The sequence below is a fragment of the Balaenoptera ricei genome, chromosome 9, assembly GCF_028023285.1.
Source record: "Balaenoptera ricei isolate mBalRic1 chromosome 9, mBalRic1.hap2, whole genome shotgun sequence".
Lineage (NCBI taxonomy): Eukaryota > Metazoa > Chordata > Mammalia > Artiodactyla > Balaenopteridae > Balaenoptera > Balaenoptera ricei.
Genome location: NC_082647.1, coordinates 41,719,598 through 41,744,110, shown reverse-complemented (window position 1 = coordinate 41,744,110; position 24,513 = coordinate 41,719,598). Strand labels below are relative to the sequence as shown.

Here is a 24,513-nt window from a genome sequence, read left to right as displayed (position 1 = left end):
TGCAGAGCCTATGGTGACCCAGCAATGGTCAGGAGTCCCCCAGGCCAGTGCTTTTCAAACTTTAATATGCACGTGCATCACCTGATTCTGCAGGGCTGGGGTGAGGTTTAAGATTCTGCATTTCCAACAAGCTCACAGGTGATGCTGATGCCTGAGCAGCAAGAACCTAAATTACCAAATCAAAACACCAGCCCCACAACTCATCACGATTAATTTTATTCCACAGCATGTTTAGGGGAATGTTATTCTCAGGAAGAGGTTTAGGATTCAAATAATTAAAAAAAAAAAAAAAAAACCCTGGAAAGTACACACCTTTATGTATCTTTTCTTTTCATTAAATATATATCTGTTTGGCAAAAAATGTTAGACTCTTTTGTACAAAAACAAAGCAAAGAAAAAAAGAACCAAAAAAAACCATAACCCACCCCCCCACCAAACCAACAACCCTGAACCCTTGCAAACTGTCAATACCTGTAATAATTACAACGATGTAAACTTGGATGACCATCCTGTGGAAACCTGTGTTCAGCAGAACCACCAGGAGAAGGACCACCAAACCCTTAGATAGCAACTGCCTGTCATCGAGGCTTTTAGATTTAGTACATTAGAGATGGAGCAAGGTGACTGATTTCACCATTTGTGCTTTCAGCTAAGGGGCTGGAAGGGTGTGTGGCAATGAAGACGGCAGGTCTGGGCTGGGGCGGGGACAGGAAAGCCAAGACTAGCTGGGAGGCAGGAAGGGCGGTCACAGTCACAGGGCGGACGTGAAGTGGCCATGGGACCCACGGACTGTGTCTGGAGACCCAGCGCTGGCGAGAACTAGAAAGAAGCTGCCTCTGCTGCTCTTGGGACCAGAGAGGGACAGGGCAGGCAAAGGCCGGGATGCGGGAGGGAGGGGGTTTGGAAGCAGATTTCAATTCACATGGTGATGTGAGCGGACTCTAGACAGCAGGGGAATGAGGAGGTGTTTGGTTTCCTCAAGCAGCTCGACTGTTTCTTCCAGACACAGGCCTCGGGCACACCCCTGGGTCTGGCTGTAGGTTTGGGGGCGGTCTGGTGCTGCTGGCTTTCAGCCTCCAGGAGGGGAGGGCTTGCCTGCTGGGATGAAGATGGAAGGGCCCTCTGGCTCTCTTACTGGCGGTGGGTTTTGCTTTTCTCCCACCTTAGGCTGCAGCAACGGGAGGTGACCTAAAGCAACGGAGTCTAGAAATGGAATCAGGGCGGTGAGCAGGACGCCAGGGAGGGGCAGGAAGACGCCGGGGCTAGAGGCGCTGGGGCCAAAGGAAATGTGGACCACAGCTTTCCTCTACCACGGCGGATTCCAAGGCATGGGAGCGTTTTCATTCTTCTCTCCTGTTAGCTAGCTCTTCCAGTTTTGGAGGGGGAGCTTCTGGGCCCCAGGCGCTTCAGTTACAGTCATAGACAAAGTCATAGTTGCTGGGCTCCTTGGGGATGGGTGGAGGTGCGTCGGGGATCTGAATGTTTTCCAGGTCCAGGAGGCGGAGCTTGATTTCCATGCTGAGCAGCGTGTCCAAGTCATTCCTCGTCAGGTCACTCATCATGTCTTTCCCCAGCAGCGCATTCAGCCCATCTGTCCAGATACAGTACTGGTGGGAAGGGAGGTGACAATGAGAACTACTGATGACGATAACAAGAGGAGTAACAATAGCTAACACTTACTGAGCACTCAGCATGGGCTAGGCTCTGTGCTAAGTGCTTTGCCTGCATCACCATTTAATATGCACAGCATCTCTATAAAGTTGACACTTCTGGTAGCATCTCTGTTTTACAGATGAGGGAACTGAGGTGGTGAGAAATTAAGTCACTTGGTAGTACGTGGAGTGGGTGGGATTTGAACTTACACAATCTTCTTCCAGTGCCTGCACACTTCTGTGCCCATGACGCCTCCCTGTGGCGCAGCAGGAGGGTTTGGGTTTTCGTGCCTGTGCAACATAATATCTCTAACATCCCACCAGTGAGTCAATGAGTTTAAGGTATTGGTAGAATATATCCCAACAATCCTGGACTCAATATCAGGTCAGGCTTGCTTCTTTCCTCACTCCATGGTTCCCAGTCTAGTAGCTAATCTCTGCCTATCCTGTCTGATTCCCAGCACTCACAATGACAGCCCAATGGTAGACCCACCTTTGCATTTCTTAGCAAAATGTCTAGGAAATATCTGAGTGCTGCTCAATGTCTGGTGGGCAAAGTGGCTAAAATTATTGGGTGATCTTAACAGAAGGTGGCTTGGCTGCCGGTCTAGGGACCCTTTCTGCCTGGGTCTCCAGGTTCCAAGGTTTTTCTCCTCCAGGAAGCTCTCTGGAGCCTGGTGTCTGGGGACATCACCTGTTTTGGAAAGAACTCCATAGTAACCAACCAAGAATTTGGTTCTTCCCCTCTCATTAAAATTAATCATGCCCTTTGCCTCTCCAGTAGACTATGAACTGTGCTTCGTTTATCTGAGGACCTGCCTTGCTCTTGTCAGTTTCCCTCCAGAGGCTGAAACCCTGCCCTGACTTGGCATTAGAGCCATGATACCTGGTGGAAGAACTAGCCTCTGCTGCCAGCATCTCAGAAAACTGCCTGCATTCTGGATGCTCTGCTTGCTCACCTTTCAGGATGTCCTAGTCCTATATAGGACTTCTTCGATAGCAATTTCTCTGCTTTTCCTGTGGGACTGGTCTTCCTTCTAGAACATGCTCTAGATTCCCCCCTCTCTTGCCCTCACTGGGTCAAGCTGCAATTCCAGACCCTACTTAGCTTGTCCTTTGCACTGTGGTTACCTGGGCTATGTTCCAGAATGTGACAGCAGATCTCAACATAAAAGTACTACAAGATGGCAAGCACTACACAAATCTTAAGTCATAGTGAGGTGATAGAAATATACCATGATGCACATTGGTGGCACCACTTTTTAAGCCAAGGAGGTGTACCATGGGTGTATTACGAGGCCCACGTCTGAGTAGTGCAGCCCTGAACCGTACAGCTTTTGTTCTGCCATGGCTATGTGATCTCAGCCAAAGCATTTAACCTATCTAAACATCAGTTGAGTGCTAAAGGATTTCTGGAAGTATTAGTGTCCTCATGAATACCTTAGATAGATTCCGAACACATCGAAACATTCGTTTCCTCATAAATAACTTTAATAAAAATAGATACCCAGGTCCTACCCTGCAGATCCTGATCTTATGGATCTTGGGTCAGGAAATTTTATTTGGAAAAGCTTCTAGCTAATTCTGATGTACCTCCAGATATGGGCACCACTGAACCTCATGTTCTTTAAGGCCCCTTTCAGCTCTGGCACTGTTCCATTGTACATCCCTACGTGCTGGGGATTACTGCTCTTTGTACACAGCTTTCCCAGTCCTGGCTAGCTTCCTAGTACAGATTAATTTAACCCACAGGAACACTTCTGTGGTGCTTTTCTTTCTAGAGGCAGCAAGTACAGAAAATTTTATTAAAAAATACATCAACCAATAAATAAAAACTCTGTAGTACTGAATCTGAGTTGGAAGTATCAATATGAACTTACAGTGTATTTTATCTTTAAAAAAACATAACTCCAAGCTCTGTCTACAAAAAACCTGAAAATAATGACCAACCCAGCAGTGACAGGCACACCTAAAGTCCAGACTCTGGTTGCTAAATAGCAAAAGGAGCCAAAGCTCCACAGAGAAAAGGTAGGAAATGTACAAGATGAACCTGGAATATCTTGTCATGCCAGAATGCCTGAAAGCTGCCAAAGACATCTGTCAATAGAACTCAGAAGCTAACCAGAAGGTGTTCCTTCTTTCTCTAGATAAGATAATTTGGACACTGATAATGACAACAACTGCAACTTATTGATATGCAAATACGTTAAACCCATAACTTCATAATGATACCCAAACACCAAAAATCCCTCACTGGCCTCCTTTGAAGAGGCTCATGATTTTGAAAACTGGTAAAGAGAATCAAGCATTATCCTGCCTATCATATGTACACTGTTTAACCTCAGGGTAACCAAAGAGTTGATGAGGCCAGTTTCTCTTTATGTAACTATAACAGAATTGGAATATCAACCTTTTCCAAAGTCTAATAGATCCAAGAATCTAGGCGATAATCATCAATGGCTGCAAACATTTCCAAAAGAGAGACAACCAGGGCTTCCCTGGTGGCGCAGTGGTTGAGAATCTGCCTGCCAATGCAGGGGACACAGGTTCAAGCCCTGGCCTGGGAAGATCCCACATGCCGCGGAGCGACTGGGCCCGTGAGCCACAACTACTGAGCCTGCGCGTCTGGAGCTTGTGCTCCGCAACAAGAGAGGCCGCGATAATGAGAGGCCCGCGCACCGCGATGAAGAGTGGCCCCCACTTGCCGCAACTAGAGAAATCCCTCACACAGAAACGAAGACCCAACACAGCCATAAATAAATAAATAAATAAATAAATAAATAAACCCAAAGTTTAAAAAAAAAAAAAAAAAAAAAAAAAGAGAGACAACCAGACATCATGGAAGAATACAACACAACTGCTGCTTAAAGTAGAGCCTGAATTTGATGAATCGTCTAACTATCACTTAATAGGAAATACAGGATGCAGATAAACACGTGAAATGATAGAGCAGGTTATGGTAGGCAGAATAGTACCCTCCTTTTAAATAAGACCATGTCCTAATCCCTGGAACCCGTGAGTATGTTAGGTTACATGGTGAAGGGAATTAAGACCGATAACCGTCTGATCTTAAAACAGGGATTTTTATCTGGGATTATCTAGGTGGGCCCAGTGTAATCACAAAGGTCCTTAAAAGTGGAAGAGGGAAACAGAACAGGAGTGAGAGAGAGGGAGATTTGAGTATGGAAGAGGCGGTCAGAATGATGTGGTGTGAGGGCTCAACCCGCCGTTACTGAGACGGATGGAGGTGAGGAATGAGCCAAGGAGTGCGGGTGACTCTAGAAGTGGAAGGGGTGAGGAAATGGATTATCCCCTAGTCCAGAAAGGAGTTCAGCTCTGTCGATACCTTGAGTTTAGCCCAGAAAGACCTGAATCCGACTTCTGATCTCCAGAATTGTAAGATAATACATTTATGTTGCTTTAAGCCACTAAATTTGTGGTAATTTGTTACAGCAACCAAGGAAACTAATACACAGAATTAAAATCAGCAAAATCTAGACTATTGGCTATGCTACCAAACAGATGAGCTGGTTTTTTCAATGAATAAATTGCAAGGAGAAAAAACACATGCACATGTTCATGAGAGAAGGAGAGAGGAACCTATAGATTCAAGGAAACTGAAGAAACACGTGAACCAATTGTTATGTATGGATCTTATTTGGATTCTGATCTGAACAAAGTATAAAAGAAAAAAAGAAAACCAGAAATGAGACAGTTGGAGAAATCTGAAAACTGACTGCAAATCGTGGTATTAAAACGTTATAAAATTGGGTGTGATCATGGTATGATAGTTATGTTTCCAAGTGGACTCTTTATTATTTAGAGATGCACATGGGAATATTTACAAATAAAATGATATGATATCTGGATGAGCTTCGAAAATAATCTGGGGTGTTGTGGCAGCTGGGTGTGAGTGAGGGTATAGGTGAAACCTAATTGGCCACGAGCTGATAATTGCTGAAGCTGGGGGATGGGCACTGGCAGGAAGTCATGAGTCCAGGTCCTGCTTTCTTCCTTCCAAGCTACACAGTGCAGGGGCCAAAGAGAAAGTGTTTCTGGAACAAGACCCCCATGGTTTAAATCCAAGCTCTGTCACTTACTGCTTGTTTCGTCTTGGACAAGTTTCTTAACCTCTCTGTGCCTCACTTCCCTTTTTTATAAAATGGGAATAACGTTAGTTTGTTCCTTAAGAATTACAGAATGAGGATTAAGAGAAGTGAAGCACATAAAGCATTGAATGGTCCCTGGTACAGAGTATTCCGGTTATAATTCCTATTATCAGTACTATTGTCGAGTTATTCAATTTTGGTAGGCCTCTCTCTCCTCCTTTGATAAACAAGGCTATCTGTGATAGAACTTTCCATTTTATGGAGCGATTATGCAAATAAAATGAGGTAATAGATACGGAAGTGGTCTGAAGAAATTAAAAGTATTCACAAGTGTATGGCATTTTTCTCCTCACTATATCAGTAAAAAATGGCAGATATGAATAAAAATTTGGCAGTCCCAGAACATTTATCCTTATCTGGAATTAATGTACACTGGGAAAAACAGCGTTGTATAGATTTAAATAGCATCCACAGTTCTACCATTTTAAGTAGTTTCCTATACATCCGTATATATCTTGAATACGGTGGCCTGTGTACAACCACAATTTTATTTAAAAAGAGAAATGGTAGGACACAATGTCTATTTTCAGGAAGATGAAGACAAAGTCATCCCCTTCTGTGAACGAAATGTCAAGTAACACAGAATTATATTTAAGCACCACTCTAAATGCAGGATTTGCATATAATCTTTCTTCTCTCTTTGGGATGTACAATTTTATTCAAAAGCTTCAAACCAGTGAAAACCAAATACAGAATAACTTCTAAATGAGCTAACTCTCCCAGGGGAAATGGGGAACAAAATTCAAATTCTATTAAAATGTTCCTTCCTTTCTAAAAGCTTTTTATGTAACCACATGCACAACAAAAATTTGAATGGTATCATCTAAAAATAAGAGTTTCAAGCATGATGTTGGGTTCTAGTTTACAAGAGAAAAAGTTAAATCAACCAGAGCTGCTACTTCATCTTACAAATGCATTTTCCTGGATTTATGCTAAATATTTTAAATATAGCTGACAGCATGTTTCAAGAAGAGAAACAAATTATACATATAACAAGATGTCAAAAGGAATAAAAGCATCTCAAAAATAAAATTCCAACAGCAGAGACAGCCCTAAACCTCTTAAAATAACTTAAAGAAACATGGTAAAAAACCTACTTCATCAAATGTTTTAAAGAATAGAAATAAGTTTATCATCGGAAAATTCTGACCCAAAGCTAAATATTCAAGGAAAACCAAAGCTATAAGCCAGGGCTGATACTTCCTCTGGGTTAACAATTATGCCCTTACTGAGTATGAAGCATTTGTACATTCTTCTTCTTTATCATAAACTCTTTATTTTTATTTTTTAAGTTTTTGTTTATTTATTTATTTTTTGGCCACGCCGTGTGGCATGTGGGATCTTAGTTCCCCAACCAGGGATCGAACCCACACCCACTGCATTGGAAGAGCGGAGTCTTAACCACTGGACTGCCAGGGAAGTCCTTACCATAAACTCTTGATCAAGCTAAGAAGAAGTTGAATCTGTTACAACTTGCAGTTTTTTGAGAGGTTTCCATTCTATTCCAAGTCAACAAGATGTACCTTTGCTCGTGATTTTTCTCAGGTAGACTTTTTAAAAAAATGAAATTTCTTTCTTTCCAATATTTTTTACCTGCTTGTTTTTCTTGAGAAAATATGACATTCTCTCATAAATTAACCCCACTGAGACCCTTACCTCATGCTTGTCAGGAGCTATGAAGTTCAGCTGGCAGTTTGAGTCATACAAGATCGAGAAAGCAAGTTCAAGCACCTCCTAAGAGAGATTAGAGAAAACACCACATTGAGGAAAGTTGACACATTTGTTTTGTAGTCACAAATGGCTGCAGATTGAACATGGGATAGTGCCTACAGTGTGTCCAGGCAAGAGGCGCAGCAGTGAGGCTGACGGGAGGAAGAAGCATGTTTTTCAAGGTTCACAGCACATTTCCTTCTCTCTTTTCAGGGGGGGTCCGCATGAACCACCTCATTTAATTCTCAAGACAGCGCATGGAGCAAGTGTTGTCATTCCCCTTTTATGCGAAGGAGCTCAGAGAGGTTAAGTGAGTTGTCCAAGGCCACATATCCTCAAAGCTGTGCTACTCTCCTATCTTCAGCATCTCCCTCCCAGGGAGACCATGAAAAACAGTAAACTCTTTCCCAATCAGCAGCATTATGGGCTGCTCTATCTTCTATCATTTCCAAACAGACAGGTGTCTGTAGGGGTATAAACTTGCTAAAACATGGAAGCTACGTAGGAGGTAATGAGGCTTCTGGATGAACCCATTATCTGTAGGTAACACATCTGCCCTTTGACCTCTGAACTACTGTAGAACAAAGGCTACACAAAACCTAGTTTTATCCTATAGTGGCTGCAGGGTATAAAGGAGAGCATGGGCCCAAGTGGCAGAATAGCTGGGTTCATTCATTGGTGAGTGCTCATTCGAATGTCTGGGTTCATTCATAATACAGACTATGAGACAGACCCCCAGGACCAAGGACTAAGTGACACTGTCATTTCATTGTAGCTGAATGACCTTGGCCGAGACACTCAGTGTCATGACTAATGTGTATGTTAATATATGCTTCTCAAATTGTATGTACTGTGCAATATTGGATACTATGATTATTCTATTGGACTGACAGCAGGGTACAACCTATGGAAGACGAGAGTCATTGCACATCTCAACACCCTAACAACTCCTAATTTGGAGGGAAGAGCCAAGTGAGTCCACATCGGTGCCCTGCATCACCGTAACACACGTGCTAGCCTTCCTTCTCTGTGTCTATTAGGCACCACTGATGACTGCCCCTTTCTCTTGTGCTATGATCTGGGAGCTGCACTCTCAGTAACTACCCACAGGCGTTCTTTCTTAGGGAGGTAGATCTCTCCACATCATTCTCTACCTCAACATCTGTCAGAGGATTTGCCTTTGGCCAGTAAGTCACAGCAAGGATGCCCCCAGAAAGAAGGACAGCAGGCAGAAAGATGAAGTCAATGCCTTCAGATTTCAGAATTTCAGATGAGAAAGAATTCTTCCAAGTGAACTCCAAAGGCCCAGCATTAGCTGGATGCCTCTCTTGACACAGCCAACCATCAGGCTATTTGTGGCTCTCGTGGATTTTATTTGTGTCTGGCTCACCTCTAGCTGTCCCATCATTAAGGGAAAGCAGCTCTTGTTCTGAGCCCAGACCTACCAGTATCTCATACTCTTAGGGCATCCTCGCCCTACCAGAAATAGAAACAAGTGAAGGAAAGAATGCTGAGTCATAGAATGGGATCTGTTCTGCAAAACTACCCCCCTCTGCATTTTTCATTTTTTTTAAAATTTATTTTTGGTTGTGTTGGGTCTTCGTTGCTGCGCGTGGGCTTTCTCTAGTTGCGGCAAGCCTGGGCTACTCTTCGTTGCGGTGTGCGGCTTCTCATTGCAGTGGCTTCTCTTGTTGCGGAGCACAGGCTCTAGGCACGCGGGCTTCATTAGTTGTGGCACACAGGCTCAGTAGTTGTGGCTTGTGGGCTCTAGAGTGTAGGCTCAGGAGTGTGGCGCACGGGCTTAGTTGATCCGCGGCATGTGGGATCTTCCCAGACCAGGGATCAAACCCGTGTCCCCTGCATTGGCAGGTGGATTCTTAACCCCTGCACCACCAGGGAAGTCCCTGCATTTTTCATTTTTTTCTTCCTTAGGATTCCATTCAAGCCTTCCCAGTTAAGATCAATAATATTAAAAAAGAATTCGCCAAAACAAACAAGCAAAAACAATTTTCCCATAAGTTTGGCATCTCTTTTGGGTCTTTTAGTTTGTAATGAAAATGGTCATGGGCCCTATTAGTGGTACCATAATTGGTGTCATCCTTTTAAAAAAGTCAGTAAGGCAATCCATATCAAGAACCAGGGGTCCCACTCCTGGGGTTATTCCTAAAGAAAATTCAAAAGGAAGCAAAAGCTGTATATATCGTTATCTGTAAGAACATAATATGAGAAACTAAATAAATGTCCTCCCTTCTTTGGGTAAACCATCAAAAAAATCAGAAATTAGCAACCCAGAGAAATACATGCAGCCAGGCATTCAGTATAATTATGAAAATCTGATCTTAAGTGAAAAAAAGCAAGAGAAATGAACATTATATACATACAAATCACAATTATGAACAATGCCTTCCTGTGGTTGGAAACTGGAAGCAAATTGTGAAATGAAAATAATTATGTTAAGGTGCTAGGATCACAGGTGATTATTTTCTTTTAAAAAACTGAAAACATTTTTTCAACAAAATGTTAAGCTCTAATCTCATACATTCATAAAGATTGTTCTTAGATGAGAAACACTGATATAAATGATGACTTCTTTACTAATCTTAGTGTCATTCATTAGGAAAAGTCTTTGACTCATACTTGAGAGACTGGAGAGAAAGGAGAGGACAGGCTTTGCTTCTGGACACCCAGTCAGTACATTACAGCAGCACCACGTGACCTTCGGAGGTCAATAGGAAAAGGTGAAACTGACAATGGATTGCCGGTTGACGTTGGACCATGCCTGCCACTTTGCTTAGGGCAGGCACATGGCTAATCCATCCCCTTGCTTACGACAGCAGGTGTGGGCATCACCAGAGCCCAGACGTGGCCTCTTGACTAGGTGCTGAAGTCACTTGAGACCAGAGTGTCAGCCTGGATGTCCTTTGTGGCACTTTCTCTTCTGCAGGGCAGGGAGCAGGAAGAAAAAGGAAGGGGCCTGCAAACTTTGGGTTTTGCCCTTCTAACGCATTTACCAGTGAAGACGTGAATGAGCGGAGCTGTCATGACCTAGATTTCTGATAAACACAGGGAGGAAATAGGAAATTCGTGAGAATATCATTCCTCACTTTAATTTCACCAAAGCTGCCTGGGAGGGGTTGGAGGAATTACTTCTCTGACCCGCATGCCTGCGTTAAAGGCTGCTATCACTTAATGAGTTTTATTGACGTCCCTGGCCGGCTGTCATTGAGGCATTGGTGGAGGTCAGCTCTCCAGCACTTGGAGCAGGCAGACTGAGGAGCTGGGAGCAGTGGCCTCTCAGGCTGACACCCCAGAAGCTGCCACCTGTCCAAACTGTCTGTGAGGGAGAGAGGTGCCAGGAGATGGTGGAGTAAGCAGTCACAGATCTGGGGCAGTGTCCCCCTCAGGGGCTTCTTGCCACACACCACAACACTTTCTTAGACATCTGATGCTCTGGGGCTTTGCTACTCACTACCTAAGGTCTTTTATTCCCTCTGGAGTTAAGTCAGTGGAAAATCATGTCCAGGAGCAGCTTATTTCCATCCTCTGTTCCACTAATGCACAGCTCCCACCTCACCATGTGGAGGAAGGCCTGGAATAAGTGAGTTCTGGGGTTAGAGGGTACGGGAGGAACTGATCCTATGGCCTCTGACCCCATATTCAACCATCTGGCCCTGGGACTAGAGACAAGGCATGTGGGGTCAGGGGATGCTCAGAGAAATTTTGGGCATGATGGTGCCTTGGTTTGGGGATTGCCATCTTCCAGGGGTCAAATGATGGGTTGACTGAATACGAGAGCAGAATTTTATACAACACATTTTCGGTGTATAGCGTTGGCCGCCATTCCTTATGTTGCTTTGGGTGACTTGCCTCATTTGGCCATCTCGCCTGGCATTCACTTTAATTATGTTGGCTCTCCACCATCTATCTACGTCATCTTGAGGTCAAAGAATTTTGATGAAAGGTGTAGGATATAACTTGGCATGTGTGTGTGCTAAATATAGCCAGAGAACTAGATTTCATAGCTATGAAGCATTGCTGCTCACCTGTATATCTATGAGTTTGAGTTTACATTTTAGAAGGCAAAATCAGTCACTCATATAGTGTATAATAAGATAGGATCTTGCCTTCTGTAAGCAGCTATAATGTTCTGGTCCCCAGCTACCTTAGCATTATCAGGCACTAGTTCTCTAACCCATTTTCTTCTCTCTGTCCCCACCAATCCTGTACTCTGAATTCAATGTTTCTCAATCAGAGGATGCACTTTTAGATGTCAAAAGGCCCCACGTGCCTTTTCACATATTGTTTCCTCCTCCTAGAAAGTCTTCCCCTCACTTCTCCTTTTCAAAAGCCAGCTCAGACATCATTTCCTCCACAAGCTTTCTCAAGTCTCCCAGGCTCTCCTGGTATTTAAATTTACTGGGGCATAGGCAACACTGGATTGTAATTTCATGTTGATACTTAAGTCTTATATCTGTGAGATACCCAAGGACAGGCGCCAGGTCGTATTTATCTTTGGATTCCCAGCACCCGGCACAGGCCTGGTATAAAGAAGATACTCAATACATTATGAGTATGAATGGTGAATGAAGTAAATCTGAATAAAAGGCTTTTTGGTTAAGATCAGGCTTTTCAAGCTGATGCTAGAACATCAGCTTCTAGTATAATCTGCTTATTTCAGGTACATGAATCATACTGGAAAAATAAAAGCTGGGCTCTGGATATAATGAGATTCAAGCTTCTTTCATGTCAAATATATTCCTATCCGTTTCACTGAGATCTGGTCATATCTTCCCTCTGGTGATTACATGTTAACTGTTTAACTCTTAAGGCCCAAATCAGTGGGATAAGTACCAGGAATGCCCACTTTCAAAGATACAGCGACAAATCAACTTTATTTTATGAACCACAGAGTTTAAATTTAGAATCCTTAATCCTTGAAAGTCAAATTCTTCCAATTGAATTTGCATTCACCCATGATAATTCTTTTCAAGTGTTAGACATTTCCTAATCTCTCTGTGAAGAAGCCAACACTTCTTGTGTCCACAGAAATTTGTCTGTTGCACCAACCTCTTTTAAACACGTTCGACTCTAAGCTCCAGGAGGACAGGGCCATGTCTGCCTGTTCATCACTCTGTGCCCAGAGTCCATCCTATCTCAGGTGCTCTAATGCTCACTGAGTGAATGACCCTATGAGCAAGCCTTAGACCATGACTGGCATGCCAGATGTTGAATGAGTGAGAAGTACTATCAGTTACCAACATCTTGCTATTAACAAGTGTCTGCCTTAAAGATGCTAATGTCCCAGTTTGCCCCGTTCAGTAATTAAGCTAATGGAAAGTCCTGTGGCACAAAATGTCAGAACCTACTCTCTAGCTGGAAAAGCTGAAGAGGCAGCAACACGCCTTGGGTGCTGCCCACTGCCGTGCACTGACAGACCTCCTGTGGACACATTTTGGCCAACTCTCCTTTTAAGCTGCAGGTCTCCCCTCTCCTATCCAGAAGCCCCAGAGGCAGGGAGGAGCAGGCCTCTGGAGCACTGGGGAAGGGGTGTGGGTGTGGGTGGATTGAGGAAGTAAATTATTAGAACTGTGGGTTTCCTTTCTGCCTTTTGACGTTTTACCTGATGAACCAGATGTATGAACGCTATTAACATTACAAGACAGACAATTTTCATATGCATGCAAATGAAAGAGCCAGGCTGGTAGAGATACCACTGCTTCTCTCAGCCCTCAAGGCAGCCTAGAAGAGCTGAGAGTGGCTGGAATATCTCCGCCAGTGAATCCCAGGAAGTAGCCTCCATTTGAAGTCTTATTTATGTGTTTATAGCAGTGTGTCCCATTATCCATCCATCCATCCATCATCCATCCATCTGTCCACCCACCCGTCCAATTTTCTATAAGTGTCATTTACAAATTTTTTTTTAAAGTTTGGAAATGTCATTTACTCAGTTTGTTTTGTTGATCTCCTTTAAGGGGAGAGGAATCTCCTACAAGAAGGCGAAAACCACCCACACATATCCTAGGCTCAAATGAGAACATCATCTCTACACCTGTTTTTTTTTTTTAATTTTTTAATTAATTAATTAATTAATTTTAATTTTTGGCTGTGTTGGGTCTTCGTTTCTGTGCGAGGGCTTTCTCTAGTTGTGGCAAGCAGGAGCCACTCTTCATCGCGGTGCGCAGGCCTCTCACTATCGCGGCCTCTCTTGTTGCGGAGCACAGGCTCCAGACGCGCAGGCTCAGTAATTGTGGCTCACGGGCCTAGTTGCTCCGTGGCATGTGGGATCTTCCCAGACCAGGGCCCGAACCCGTGTGCCCTGCGTTGGCAGGCAGATTCTCAACCACTGCGCCACCAGGGAAGCCCCTACACCTGTTTTGATATTGGTAACTTTTATCTTCTTTCATTTTCTCTTGGTTAGTCAGGCTAGAAATTTATCAATTTTATTTATCTTTTCCAAGAACCAAGTTTTGATTTTGTTGATTTTCTCTGCTGTTTTCTTATTTTCAATTTCATTGATCTCTGATATTTACTATTTCTTTTCTTCTGCTTGCTTTAGGCTTAAATTGCTCTTGTTTCTCTAGTTTCCTAAGGTGGAAACTTTACTGATTTTAGATCCTTCCTCTTTTCTAATATATGCATTTAATGGTATAAATTTCCCTCTATGCACGGCTTTCACTAAAACCCACACATTTTGATAAGTTATATTTTCATTCTACTTAGTTTAAAACATTTTGTAATTTCTCTTTAGACTTCTTCTTTAAACTATGGGTTATTTGATAGTGTGTTTTCAATTTCCAAACATTTGGGGGATTTTCCATCTATCTTTCTGTTATTTATTACTAGTCTAATTCCATTGTGAAGTAGAACATACTTTGTATGATTGCTCTTCTTTTAAATTGTTAAGATGTATTTTATGGCCCAGAATGTGGTCTATCTTGGTGAATGTTTCTTGTGAGGTTGAGAAAAATGTGTATTCTGTTGTTGGGTGGATTTTCTATTAATGTTAATTGGATCTAGTTGACTGATGGTGCTGTTCAAGTCATCAATATCCTTACTGATTTTCTTTCCATTTGATGTATCAATTACTGACAGAAGGGTACCAAAATCTCCAGAATAATGGATTTGTGAATGTTTCCTTTCAGTTCTCTCAGTTTGTCTCATGTATTTTGATATCTTTGTCCAACCCCTTACTTTCACCTATCTTAGTCTTTATATTTAAGTGGGTTTCTTGTAGAAAACCATATAGTTGGTCTTGCTTTTTATCCACTCGGACAATGTCTGTCTTTTAATTGGTGTATTTAGACGATTGACATTTAAAATGACTATTGATATAGTTAGATTATATCTGCCATGTTTGTAACTCTTTTCATGTGTTGTATTTGTTCTTTATTTTTAATTTTCTCCCTTTTTTTTGTCTTCTCCTGTTTTGAGTATCCTAATTCCTCCCTCCTATCCCTTATGACTTTTCTGTCATTCATTTCACTGATCCATATGCTATAATCATCTAACACATTTTACTATTATTATTTTAAGCAAAGAGTTATCTTTTAGATGAATTAATAAGAAAAAATATATATTTTTATTTTACCTTCACTTATTCCTTCTCTGACACTCTTCTATTCTTTATGTAGATTCAAGTTTCTAACCTATATAATTTTCCTTCTGGCTGAAGAATTTCTTGCAGAGTAGGTCTGCTGGCAATGAATTTCCTTGGTTTTGGTTATCTTAGAAAGTGTTTCTCCTTCACTTTGGAAAGATAATTTCACTGGATATGGAATTTTAGGTTGTTTTTTTTTTTTTTTAACACTAAATATTTCACTCTACTTTCTTCTTGCTTGCATGGTTACTGATGAGAAATCTACTTTAATTTTAATATTTGTTCTTCTACCAGTAAGATGTTTTTCCTCCTCTGGTTTAAGATTTTCTCTTTGTCTTTGGTTTTCTTCAGTTGGAATATGATATGCCTAGGGGTGTGTGTGTGTGTGTGTGTGTGTGTGTGTGTGTGTGTGTGTTGGTATTTATCCTGCTTGGTATCTTATAAACTTCCTGATCTGTGGTTGGATATCTATCTTTAATTTTGGAAAGTTCTTGGCCATTATTGATTCAATATTTCTTCAGTTCTATTCTCTTTCTTTTGGTATTTTAATTATACATATATTATACTTTTTGCAATTGTCCCTCAGTTCTTTGATGTTCTAATTTTTTTCCTTTTGGCATTTCAGTTTAGGAAGTTTCTACTGACTCATTTTCAAGCTCACTAATCCTTTCCTCAGCCATGTCAAGTCTATTGAAGAGTCCATTAAAAGCATACTTTATTTCACTTCTGTTACAGTACTTTTTATTTATACCCTTTCCTTCTGATTCATTTCTAGAGTTTCCACATCTCTGCTTATATTACCCATCTATTCTTTCATGTTGTTTACTTTTTCCATAGAGCCTCTAAACCTTTTAATCACAGTTATTTTAAATTCTCTGTCTGATAACCCCAGCATTTGTGTCATATTGCAGTCTGGTTCTGATGATTGCTTTGTTTTTCCAGGCTGTTTTTTAATTGCTTTTTGGCATGCTTGTAACTTTTTGTTGAAATCCAGACATGCTGTATCAGGTAATAGGAAGGGAGATACACAGACCTTTAGAGTCATGATTTATGTTAATCTAGCAAGGAATTGGGATATGTTAAATGTTTGCTATACCTGTAAGTGCCAGAGGCTTCAAATTCCTCTAGTGTCCCTGTTTTTGTCTACTCTACTGACTTTGAGCTTCCCTAAATACTCTTCCTCAGAGAGAGGTTGTATCTTGCAGAACTTTCAGTTATAATCCAGTGTTATTATTTTGGAATCTAGTGGTATAGTGGTAGGATATGGGTGAGGGATAGCACTCCATAACTTTCCAATTAAATCTCCATCTTTTGGGGGTCCTATGTCTTGTGGCTGTCACCTTCTCAAGTGTACCTCCAGTAGTACAGCTTTCCCAGTAGCATAGCTACAGAGTTTTCTACTGATTTCCTTGAGGCTCTGACTGTTGTTGATTATGTCTCCCCCAACCCCAACCCTGTGGCTGAGATAAGAAGTCTAAAAAGGAATGCAATGGGAGAAATTCCTTTCCCCTAGCTGGGATAAAGGTTTGGAGAACAGGACTTCGTTATGGAGAAGGCCCTGTCATATTCTATGATTACTCACCTCTTTCCCCTCCCAGAGCCATGATGGAGGTGGGCAGTGGGGGATGGGGGACTCTCTATAAGATCTTCACTGAGAGAATTTGCTAGGGTTATTGGAAGTAAAGCCCATGAAAGTATACCCCCACAAGACTGCAACCCCAAAGAGTTTCTCACTCTCATACTAGCAGTCATCAGAATTGCCATCTAAATGATCTTACAGCTTATGGCTCCAGTAGATTCTGCTTCAGGTGAGCAGATCTGGCTGTGACTCTCTGGGTGTACCTGACTCTCCAGATTCCATGGCTGTGGTCTCCCCTGCAACATCAGTTCTCTTGGTAGTTCCAAGAAAATTGTTGATTTTCACTTCATTCAGTTTCTTCTTACTGTAAGGATAGGAGTGACAACTCCTAGACTCTTTACAGGTTGGGGTGAAACCAGAAGTTCCTTCACACCTGTTTTACATAATTCGCTGTCCCAATCAGAGTGCTTGAGTCCTGGCAAGTTGCTTGGCTGCCAACTACACCCCTCCTAGCCTTCTTTAGGTTACAGACTCTTGTTGCTGCCAATTTCCTCACACCTTGTCTTGCTCAGCTCCAAGTGTTACATAACCATGGGGACCTCAGCTGCAGCTGAGCAGAGCCGGTGCTCCCTCTGTTATCAGGTGGTCTTGAAGGAAGGCAGCCCCACAGGAGGCAAACCATGAAGGCTGGGGACTTGCTGCTTTAGTTAAGGATGCTCTTCTGGAATATGATGAGCTGCTGAAGCCCAACTTCCCCGTATCTTGGAGAAGAAAGAAATGCTGTGTGACAGATGACCTACACACCCTAAGGCATGCCCTTATGTCACTCAGTGTTCTATATGATAGCACTGTGACAGGCTTGACACAGAAGGATTCATATGGACTTGAGGTGAGTTATACTGATGTAACTTAAGAAGCAAAGATCTTGTTATCCGTCTCCTTGGCTGTATCCTCTCCCTTTTTTCTTCCTAAGCAGTACTTTTGTAGTGCTTTTGATTTTCCTTAACCATAGATAGGGTCATCTTATGCAGACCTGGATTCACCTTCATCTTATAATGACTGAGATTACAGGGCAGGCATTATACACTTCAACAATGATTGATAAATAGGATGTGTATAATGTTTACATTCCTCTTAGATGATGACACGGGACAATAAAGAAGCAACCTATTGATCTATGTGACATTTTTGGCACCAAGGTGTCTGAAGCATCCAGATGAATCTGATTAATTTTGTTCATGGACAGATACTATGTATCACAAGATGCCAAGAAGTAAAAAACTGGCTCCCTGATGTCCCCTCCAAGGGCAAATACCTCCAAACTGGGGGCAAGGGAAATCCCTCCATCTTTTCAGAAAATGCCACCTCCCATACCCTCTGTTATGGAATGTAGGCTGTCATGGGGAACAACATGAAGGGGAGGGTGAAGAATATTGCAATGTGAAGAGTATTTAAGCAATATTCACCTTTGGGAAAATTTTCTCCCTTAAGCTGGGTTTGAACAGTTTCACAATATTTCCCATGATGCTGACGAATATCAGGCCTTTAAAAATTTTCTAAGATGTTTTGTGAGCCATCTAGTCTCTCCTCCCTTTCCCAGACTTCACTGAGACACCAGGGGGTAACTAAGAAGGAGGAAATGAAAGGGATTGGGGTGGAAGTGTGGAAGGGAGAATATGAATATAAACAGAAGGTTAGGAGAGGCCCAGAGGATGGATGGAGATGAGTGGAAAAGGCTTGAGAGAAGACCGGTGACAACAGAGAGAGGGCAATTCCTAGGGCTGTACGTAGAAAGGAAGTGAGAGAATGCAAGACATGGTGGAGATTCGACAAGTGATCAGTGAGAGAAAGAATAAGACTAGGTAAGAGATGTAAAGGGAATGAGGAAAGGAAAAGGAGCTGAGTTTAAGAGTTGTGTAACTGTGTGTGCGTGTGTGCACGCACACACACACACACACACACAAACACACATCAACCACACAAGCATAGCTACCAAAGAAGGGCTTGGCCCACTGCAGTCAATAACTGTATTGAGCAGATAGAACTATTTGCAATAACTTGGAAATCATACCTTGTTTTGTTTAAGGGCACCTTTCTCTTTCATATGAGGGCAGTCCTTTCCCGTCACCACAGCTTTGATATCTGCCACCGGCACTGCAATTCATAAGAGAAAATGAAAGTAACTACGTCATGTGACAGCTTAAGTGTCCATAAAGTAGCAGGACTAAGCATCGAGTCTGCTGCTACGGCTGCCATTCCCAGACACTACTGCTAGAAGAGAAAAGAGGTGAAAAGAAGAGAAGTCAAGCGGAGTCCAGGGCTAGGGACTAAAATATTTCCTTATATCCTGGTAAAAAGCATCCCTGGGGAGAAAAATCTATGTTCATAGTAGAATTTGGTTCAATAAAGCAAATACCTAAAAAAAAGACCAGAAACAACAACAACAAACCCATCATAGTTGCATTAAAAGTTGCATTAAAAGTGTTGGTATTAGAAGCAGCCGTAATAACAATAATACTAATACTAATAATACTAATAGCGGTACTGATACTGATTTTATGGAAGACATCTATGTGCCAGGAGCAATGCCAAATGCTTCCTACAGATGGATATCTCCTGCTACAGTTGCTACATCTCTTTAGTTTCTGAGTTTTGGATAATGAGGGGAAGTAACCTTATCACAAAAAAATTTATCTGAATCTAAACCATCCTGAACTCTGATTCTCCAAATTCTGCCTCTTACCATCTCATTACTTCTCACAACCATTCTGTGAGGCAGGTTTTATTATTCCTATTTTATGGACAATGAAATTAAACTGAATTAAATACAGGGAACATTCCTTTCTGATAGGGAAGTGGTAGCTGGTGTTTATCTTGGAAATCCTGAGCGTAATGCAGTTTGATAAAATGATGTTATCTCTCATCTTACTCAGAACTTGGGGGAAGATAAAAGATGTGGAAAGGTTTGGGCCTTTAAAGCTTTTGTTAAGATCATCTGATGGAGAGAAGGCAGTAGGATGGTTTGGAAGCTTAATTTAAAAAACTGCAAAGTCATCTGTCCCTTTCCAATTCCTAATCTTTCACTCCTGTAAGGGACTGTGAATTTAGAAGCTCACTTAGGATCTGCAGAAGCTTTGAGTCATCAATTCCTTAGACTCCTCTAATGATGAAGATAATGAGAGATTTCATGATTAAAGTTCACCTATTTTTATTGGGGCATTGGGTTTGGGGGTGACATTTAGATGAAGAGAAAATTATAAAATATATAGAATGTCAAAACGACGTAACAGCAAGGCTCTTTAAAAGCTAACATTGTCCGGGTACCCTAAAGTTGCTAAGAACTTTGTCCAAATCTGTGACACCTTTAGCGCTCTCTCAAACCCTAGAGAAGAGTGAGGCTGTGAGGAACTCTTCCAGGATTCCCTGCAGGCACCCCCTGTTATCTCTCCCACCACGTCTGCCCCTTCAGCTTGCAGTCCTGATTCTAGATCTCCTTGGTAGACATGACTTGTACTCACTAATAATTGCCTCTCCTCTCCTTCCGGGCATATGGAAGAGTACTCTTCCCAGCGACTTCTGCAGTTAGGTGGAGCCATATGATTAGCTCTGGTCAATGAAATGTGAGAGGAAATGGCTTGTCTCTTTCTTAGCTGAGGCAGTGAAAAGTCCAGGCCTACCAGCCTCTCTTCTCCAGCCACAGGGGCTGATCAGGTCACATGGTCCATCCAGACGCCACAGCTCTGGGATGGCAAAGCAGCCATTGGCCTGAGTCCCTGTGATTGTCTGGAGCAGTCCTTTGAAAGCCCATGTCAGTTATGTAATGTGAGGAGTGAGAAATAAACTCTTGTTGTCCTGAGCCACTGAGATTTTGGAGGTTATTTATTCTTGCAGCAAAATGTAGCAATGCAGCCTCTCCTGAATGGCATGACCCTTGACCTTGGACTGCTTTCCTTCTCTGCCTGGCTGCTCGAGATTGGCATCTTCTTTTAGACGGTCCTTGTGATTCCTGAACCTACCTTTGACCACAGCCTCTGACTTCAGCTCTCCTCAAAACCATTTTCAGAAGCAACAATCAGCCCTGTTCTCAGTGGCTGACCTGGCTACCTAATCACTACCCCGGGAGGAGATACTTGGGCACTTTGGGAAGCTGGGTTTACTTAAGATTTACTTTTCAATGAAAATCCACCACCAAAGTGAATCTGTGATATAATTAACATACCAACTCCAAAAGCCTCCTCAAGCTTCAGATGGAGTTTGAGTCACAAGCACCTCGTAGAAAGTCTTCTGTTGTATAATATGTAACATGGTCAATGAAGATCTATAAGTAGTAAGTTACCCCTTGGCTTTGAAGATCTATAAATAGTAAGTTGCCCCTTGGCTTTGAAAACTGGACAAGATTAACTCAGAACAGGATGAGAGTAACACTAAAGTCTGTCGTGGGAGCAGTCTTTAGAATCTCTAATGAGAAGGAATCAGGGGAGAAAAAGCACTCTTCCACCGTGCTTGTGGCATTACATATTTTATGTATTTTATATGCATTGTCCCCTGTCAAGGAGACAAGCTGCTATATTACTCACAGGATTATGGCTAAAAGGAAAACACAAAATTCTAAAAATACAGCATGGCTTTTAAAGGTTGCTCTTTACATAGTTTGTCTCTAGATGCACTGGAAGATTAGACATCAGAAGGGCTAAAATGCTGTCCTCTCTAAACGCATGAGCAGAATCAGACTCATAGTCTTTGAATCTACACTCTTAAGAGGCAACAGAGGGCCCTTGATTACTTCAAAGCAGGGCTGGCGTTTCTATCGGGCCCTTTTTTGTAGGAGCAACATAACTAAGTGGGGTTCAGAGATATGAGAACCAGGAGGGTCACCACTGGTTCCCTAACCCCCACTCTAACTCCTTGCGGCCTGGCCTCATTTCTTTCAATGCTTTCTTCAGTTTGAGCTGGATTGAGACAATCTAATTCAACACTCCCGTTTTATAGATGGGAAGACTGAGGACTAAAGAGAAGAAATAAATCATGCAACGTCACACAGCTAGTGAGGGACGGAGCTGGGACTGCTGCTCTTTCTTCTATTCTATGATCCCTTGCTAGGCCATGATTTTTCCCTATGTTTGGAAGATGTCAGCCCCCCAAATCATGCTGAACACAGCCCTGGAAGTGGTTATCACTTCAGATATGTTCAGGAAACTCTTTGATTGCTACCATCTGTGGAAGGAAATTTAATTGTGATTAAAAAAAAATGCCTTTGAAAAAGTAAATGTGGCCACCATGATAAAAATGGTTCTAGCTTTCACCCCTGGGAGCCAAGTTGAGGCAGAAATCACCCCAGGAAGTAGCCAGTAAGCCATGAGCACTTGCTGTATACACAGCTCCATCGTGGAAGCTCCTACGGGCAGAAATACAGAGGAGGGGCAGGCTGATCCCAGTACAGTTTAGTAAAGAATCTGTTCTCTAACTTGGAAGCCTGGAGTGGTTGGAAGGGCTGTGCCTTTAGAATCACAGAGCCTGGATTCGAATTCTAGATGCACCTACTGGCTATACCACTTTGGGCTAAAGTTCTTGGAGCATAAGCTTCCTTGTCTACAATGTAGGACTATAACATCATCCATCTCATAGGGTTGTTCTGAGAATTAACTCAGTGCTGGAGCCAAGATCACTGCTGGCTTTGAATCAAGCTGGTCTGGAGAAGTGGATAAAAATCTAGGACATGGAGTTGGATGGCTGCATTCAGATCTTTACTCTATTATTTATTGGACATGTGACCTTCAACAGGTTACTTAACTTTTCTGTACCTCATTTTCCTAATCCTAATTTTCCAATGATACCTACCTCTTCAGGTTGTGGGGAGGATAATATATTATGTAATGTTGAGCTCTTAGCACAGTGCCTGGTGTCGAGTAAATACTCAAAAGATGTTATTTGCTATTATTCTCATTATCAATAGTCAAAGTTAATTCTCTCTGTAGATTGAGGGACCTGAATTATTCCCCACGCTTCAATGACCCAAATTGCCCACTTTGCTTTGCTGTGGCCATTGCTCCTCTCCTCTGCTCTAATAGGCTTAATGGCCTTGTGTGAGGGAGCAAAACCCTTTGATGTGGGAGTGAAGAGGGCTGGCCTAGATTCTTTCAAAGGGAGTCTCTGAGGGGCCCAGGCACTGCTGGAAAGCAGAGGAGTCTGGTGTTTAGTGGGGGTGATGAGAGCCTCTAAACCTGGTGGGAGGAATGTGGGGCGAAGGGAGGTTAGGAGATGTGGATTTCCAAGGGCCATGTTTGCTGCCTAACAAAAGGAATACGAGAAGAGAGATTTGCTAAACCTTTAGACATGAAGACAGCTAAGGAGAGGCCCTCCATCTCCACTTACACTCTCCGGATTAAGAGGATTCAATTACGCTATTTGATTCACCAATATCTCAGTATTCAGCACTGATTAACTCAAGGGGTGGAAGACAATTTTCCCCTTGGTCGCAAGAGAGGGCAATTGTACACGGCAAGAGCAAGGGTACTTGAAATGAATTAAAGGACTGTCTCATTTTTCTAGTGGAATGAGGTTTTTGACTAAGGGCTCCAAGAGGATGGACTATTTTGTTCCAGGCAGGATGAGAACTGTAATTAAATGCAAACCAGATGGCAGGCCTGAAGCAGCAAACTTTAGTTTCCTAGGCTGGGACCTTCTCATCTCAGGCACATAATAGTTTCAGTTGACTTCATTACATGAAATATACCCCCTCCCTGTCACACATGTGCATACAGATATAATCTCCTCAACACACACACACACACACACACACACACACCACATCCTCCCATGTGCACACACCTGCACAGGTACTCATTCTTGGTTTGCCTTGCAATGGATAAACTGTTTATGGAGCAGCTCTTCTGGAACTCTGAATAACTAGACTTCAAAGGCCGCAGAGGAAAGGAGTGGATGAGTTTCACAGCCACTGTCAGAGGGACTGATGCAACCCTTTCCCAGAAGTAGCCTCACTCTGTGGCCACGACCAAAAACTGTTTGGAGATCTGCAGCTCTGTCCTGGCTCTTCTGCAATCACCCTGGCAAGCTGGCTCTCCCTGGCATCGGCCCTCGGGTTTCTAGCCCGGAGACCGTCCCTACTCAAGGCTCAGGTGCTGTCAACAGCTTGATCTTCTCCAGGGGCAGGGCTACCGACTTCCTAAGCAGCAGAACCAGCAAGAATGAGAGTGCTGCATTTAAACCTACAATCCACGCCAAGCTAGTACCTATCTGTGGGTTGAGGAGTGGATTAGATCCCTATAAATATGGAGATAAATAACACACCCAGTGAGTGGGAGAGCCGATTCTCTGGGCCATGTGGGTTAGGAATGAATCAGCTGTGGTTTTTTTGTTTTCCTGCCCAGACCACTTTCCCTATTTTCTGGGCAGGTTAAGAACGAGGCAATGAAAGACTTCCTATAGAGCTTGTGGTTGCTTTGACCTCTAACTTTTCATTTTACTGCATTAGAGCAGAGATTCCAAATGGCTGGCCTCTGGACAGTTCTGAGTTCACGAGGGAGGTTTCGTCAGTGAGTTTTTCACCAGTTAATAGCAAACAGAGGAAAATGAAGACCCTGCTGTGAGTTTTTCACACAGCTAATTTAATTTAGTACAAGGGACTGTCCTTTATTCCAAGATTAGGCCTTTCTGGTCTTTCCTTTTGTTGGATCAAGAGCCCTTTTTAAAATGAAAGGAATGTGATATTAAATTTTAGTTAGATTTTCTTTTTTAATAGCCTTTATTTCTGCCCAAACTGAAAGCTGGCAACCCACTGTCAATTCA

General features: G+C 42.5%; 1 protein-coding gene across 13 annotated transcripts in view; it reads right to left on the bottom strand.

The window, feature by feature from the left end:
• Positions 1 to 200: 200 nt before the first annotated feature.
• Positions 201 to 24,513, bottom strand: part of ELMO1 (engulfment and cell motility 1) — a 783,505-nt gene continuing 759,192 nt past the window's right edge. For all 13 annotated transcript variants that reach the window (XM_059933596.1, XM_059933593.1, XM_059933602.1 and 10 more), the window contains 3 exons: positions 18,779 to 18,861; positions 7,478 to 7,555; positions 201 to 1,607 (listed from right to left, as the gene is read on the bottom strand). In XM_059933596.1, coding sequence (XP_059789579.1) covers positions 1,407 to 1,607; positions 7,478 to 7,555; positions 18,779 to 18,861 — 362 coding nt within the window. In that variant the 3' untranslated portion in view covers positions 201 to 1,406. The remainder of the gene's footprint in view (positions 1,608 to 7,477; positions 7,556 to 18,778; positions 18,862 to 24,513) is intronic.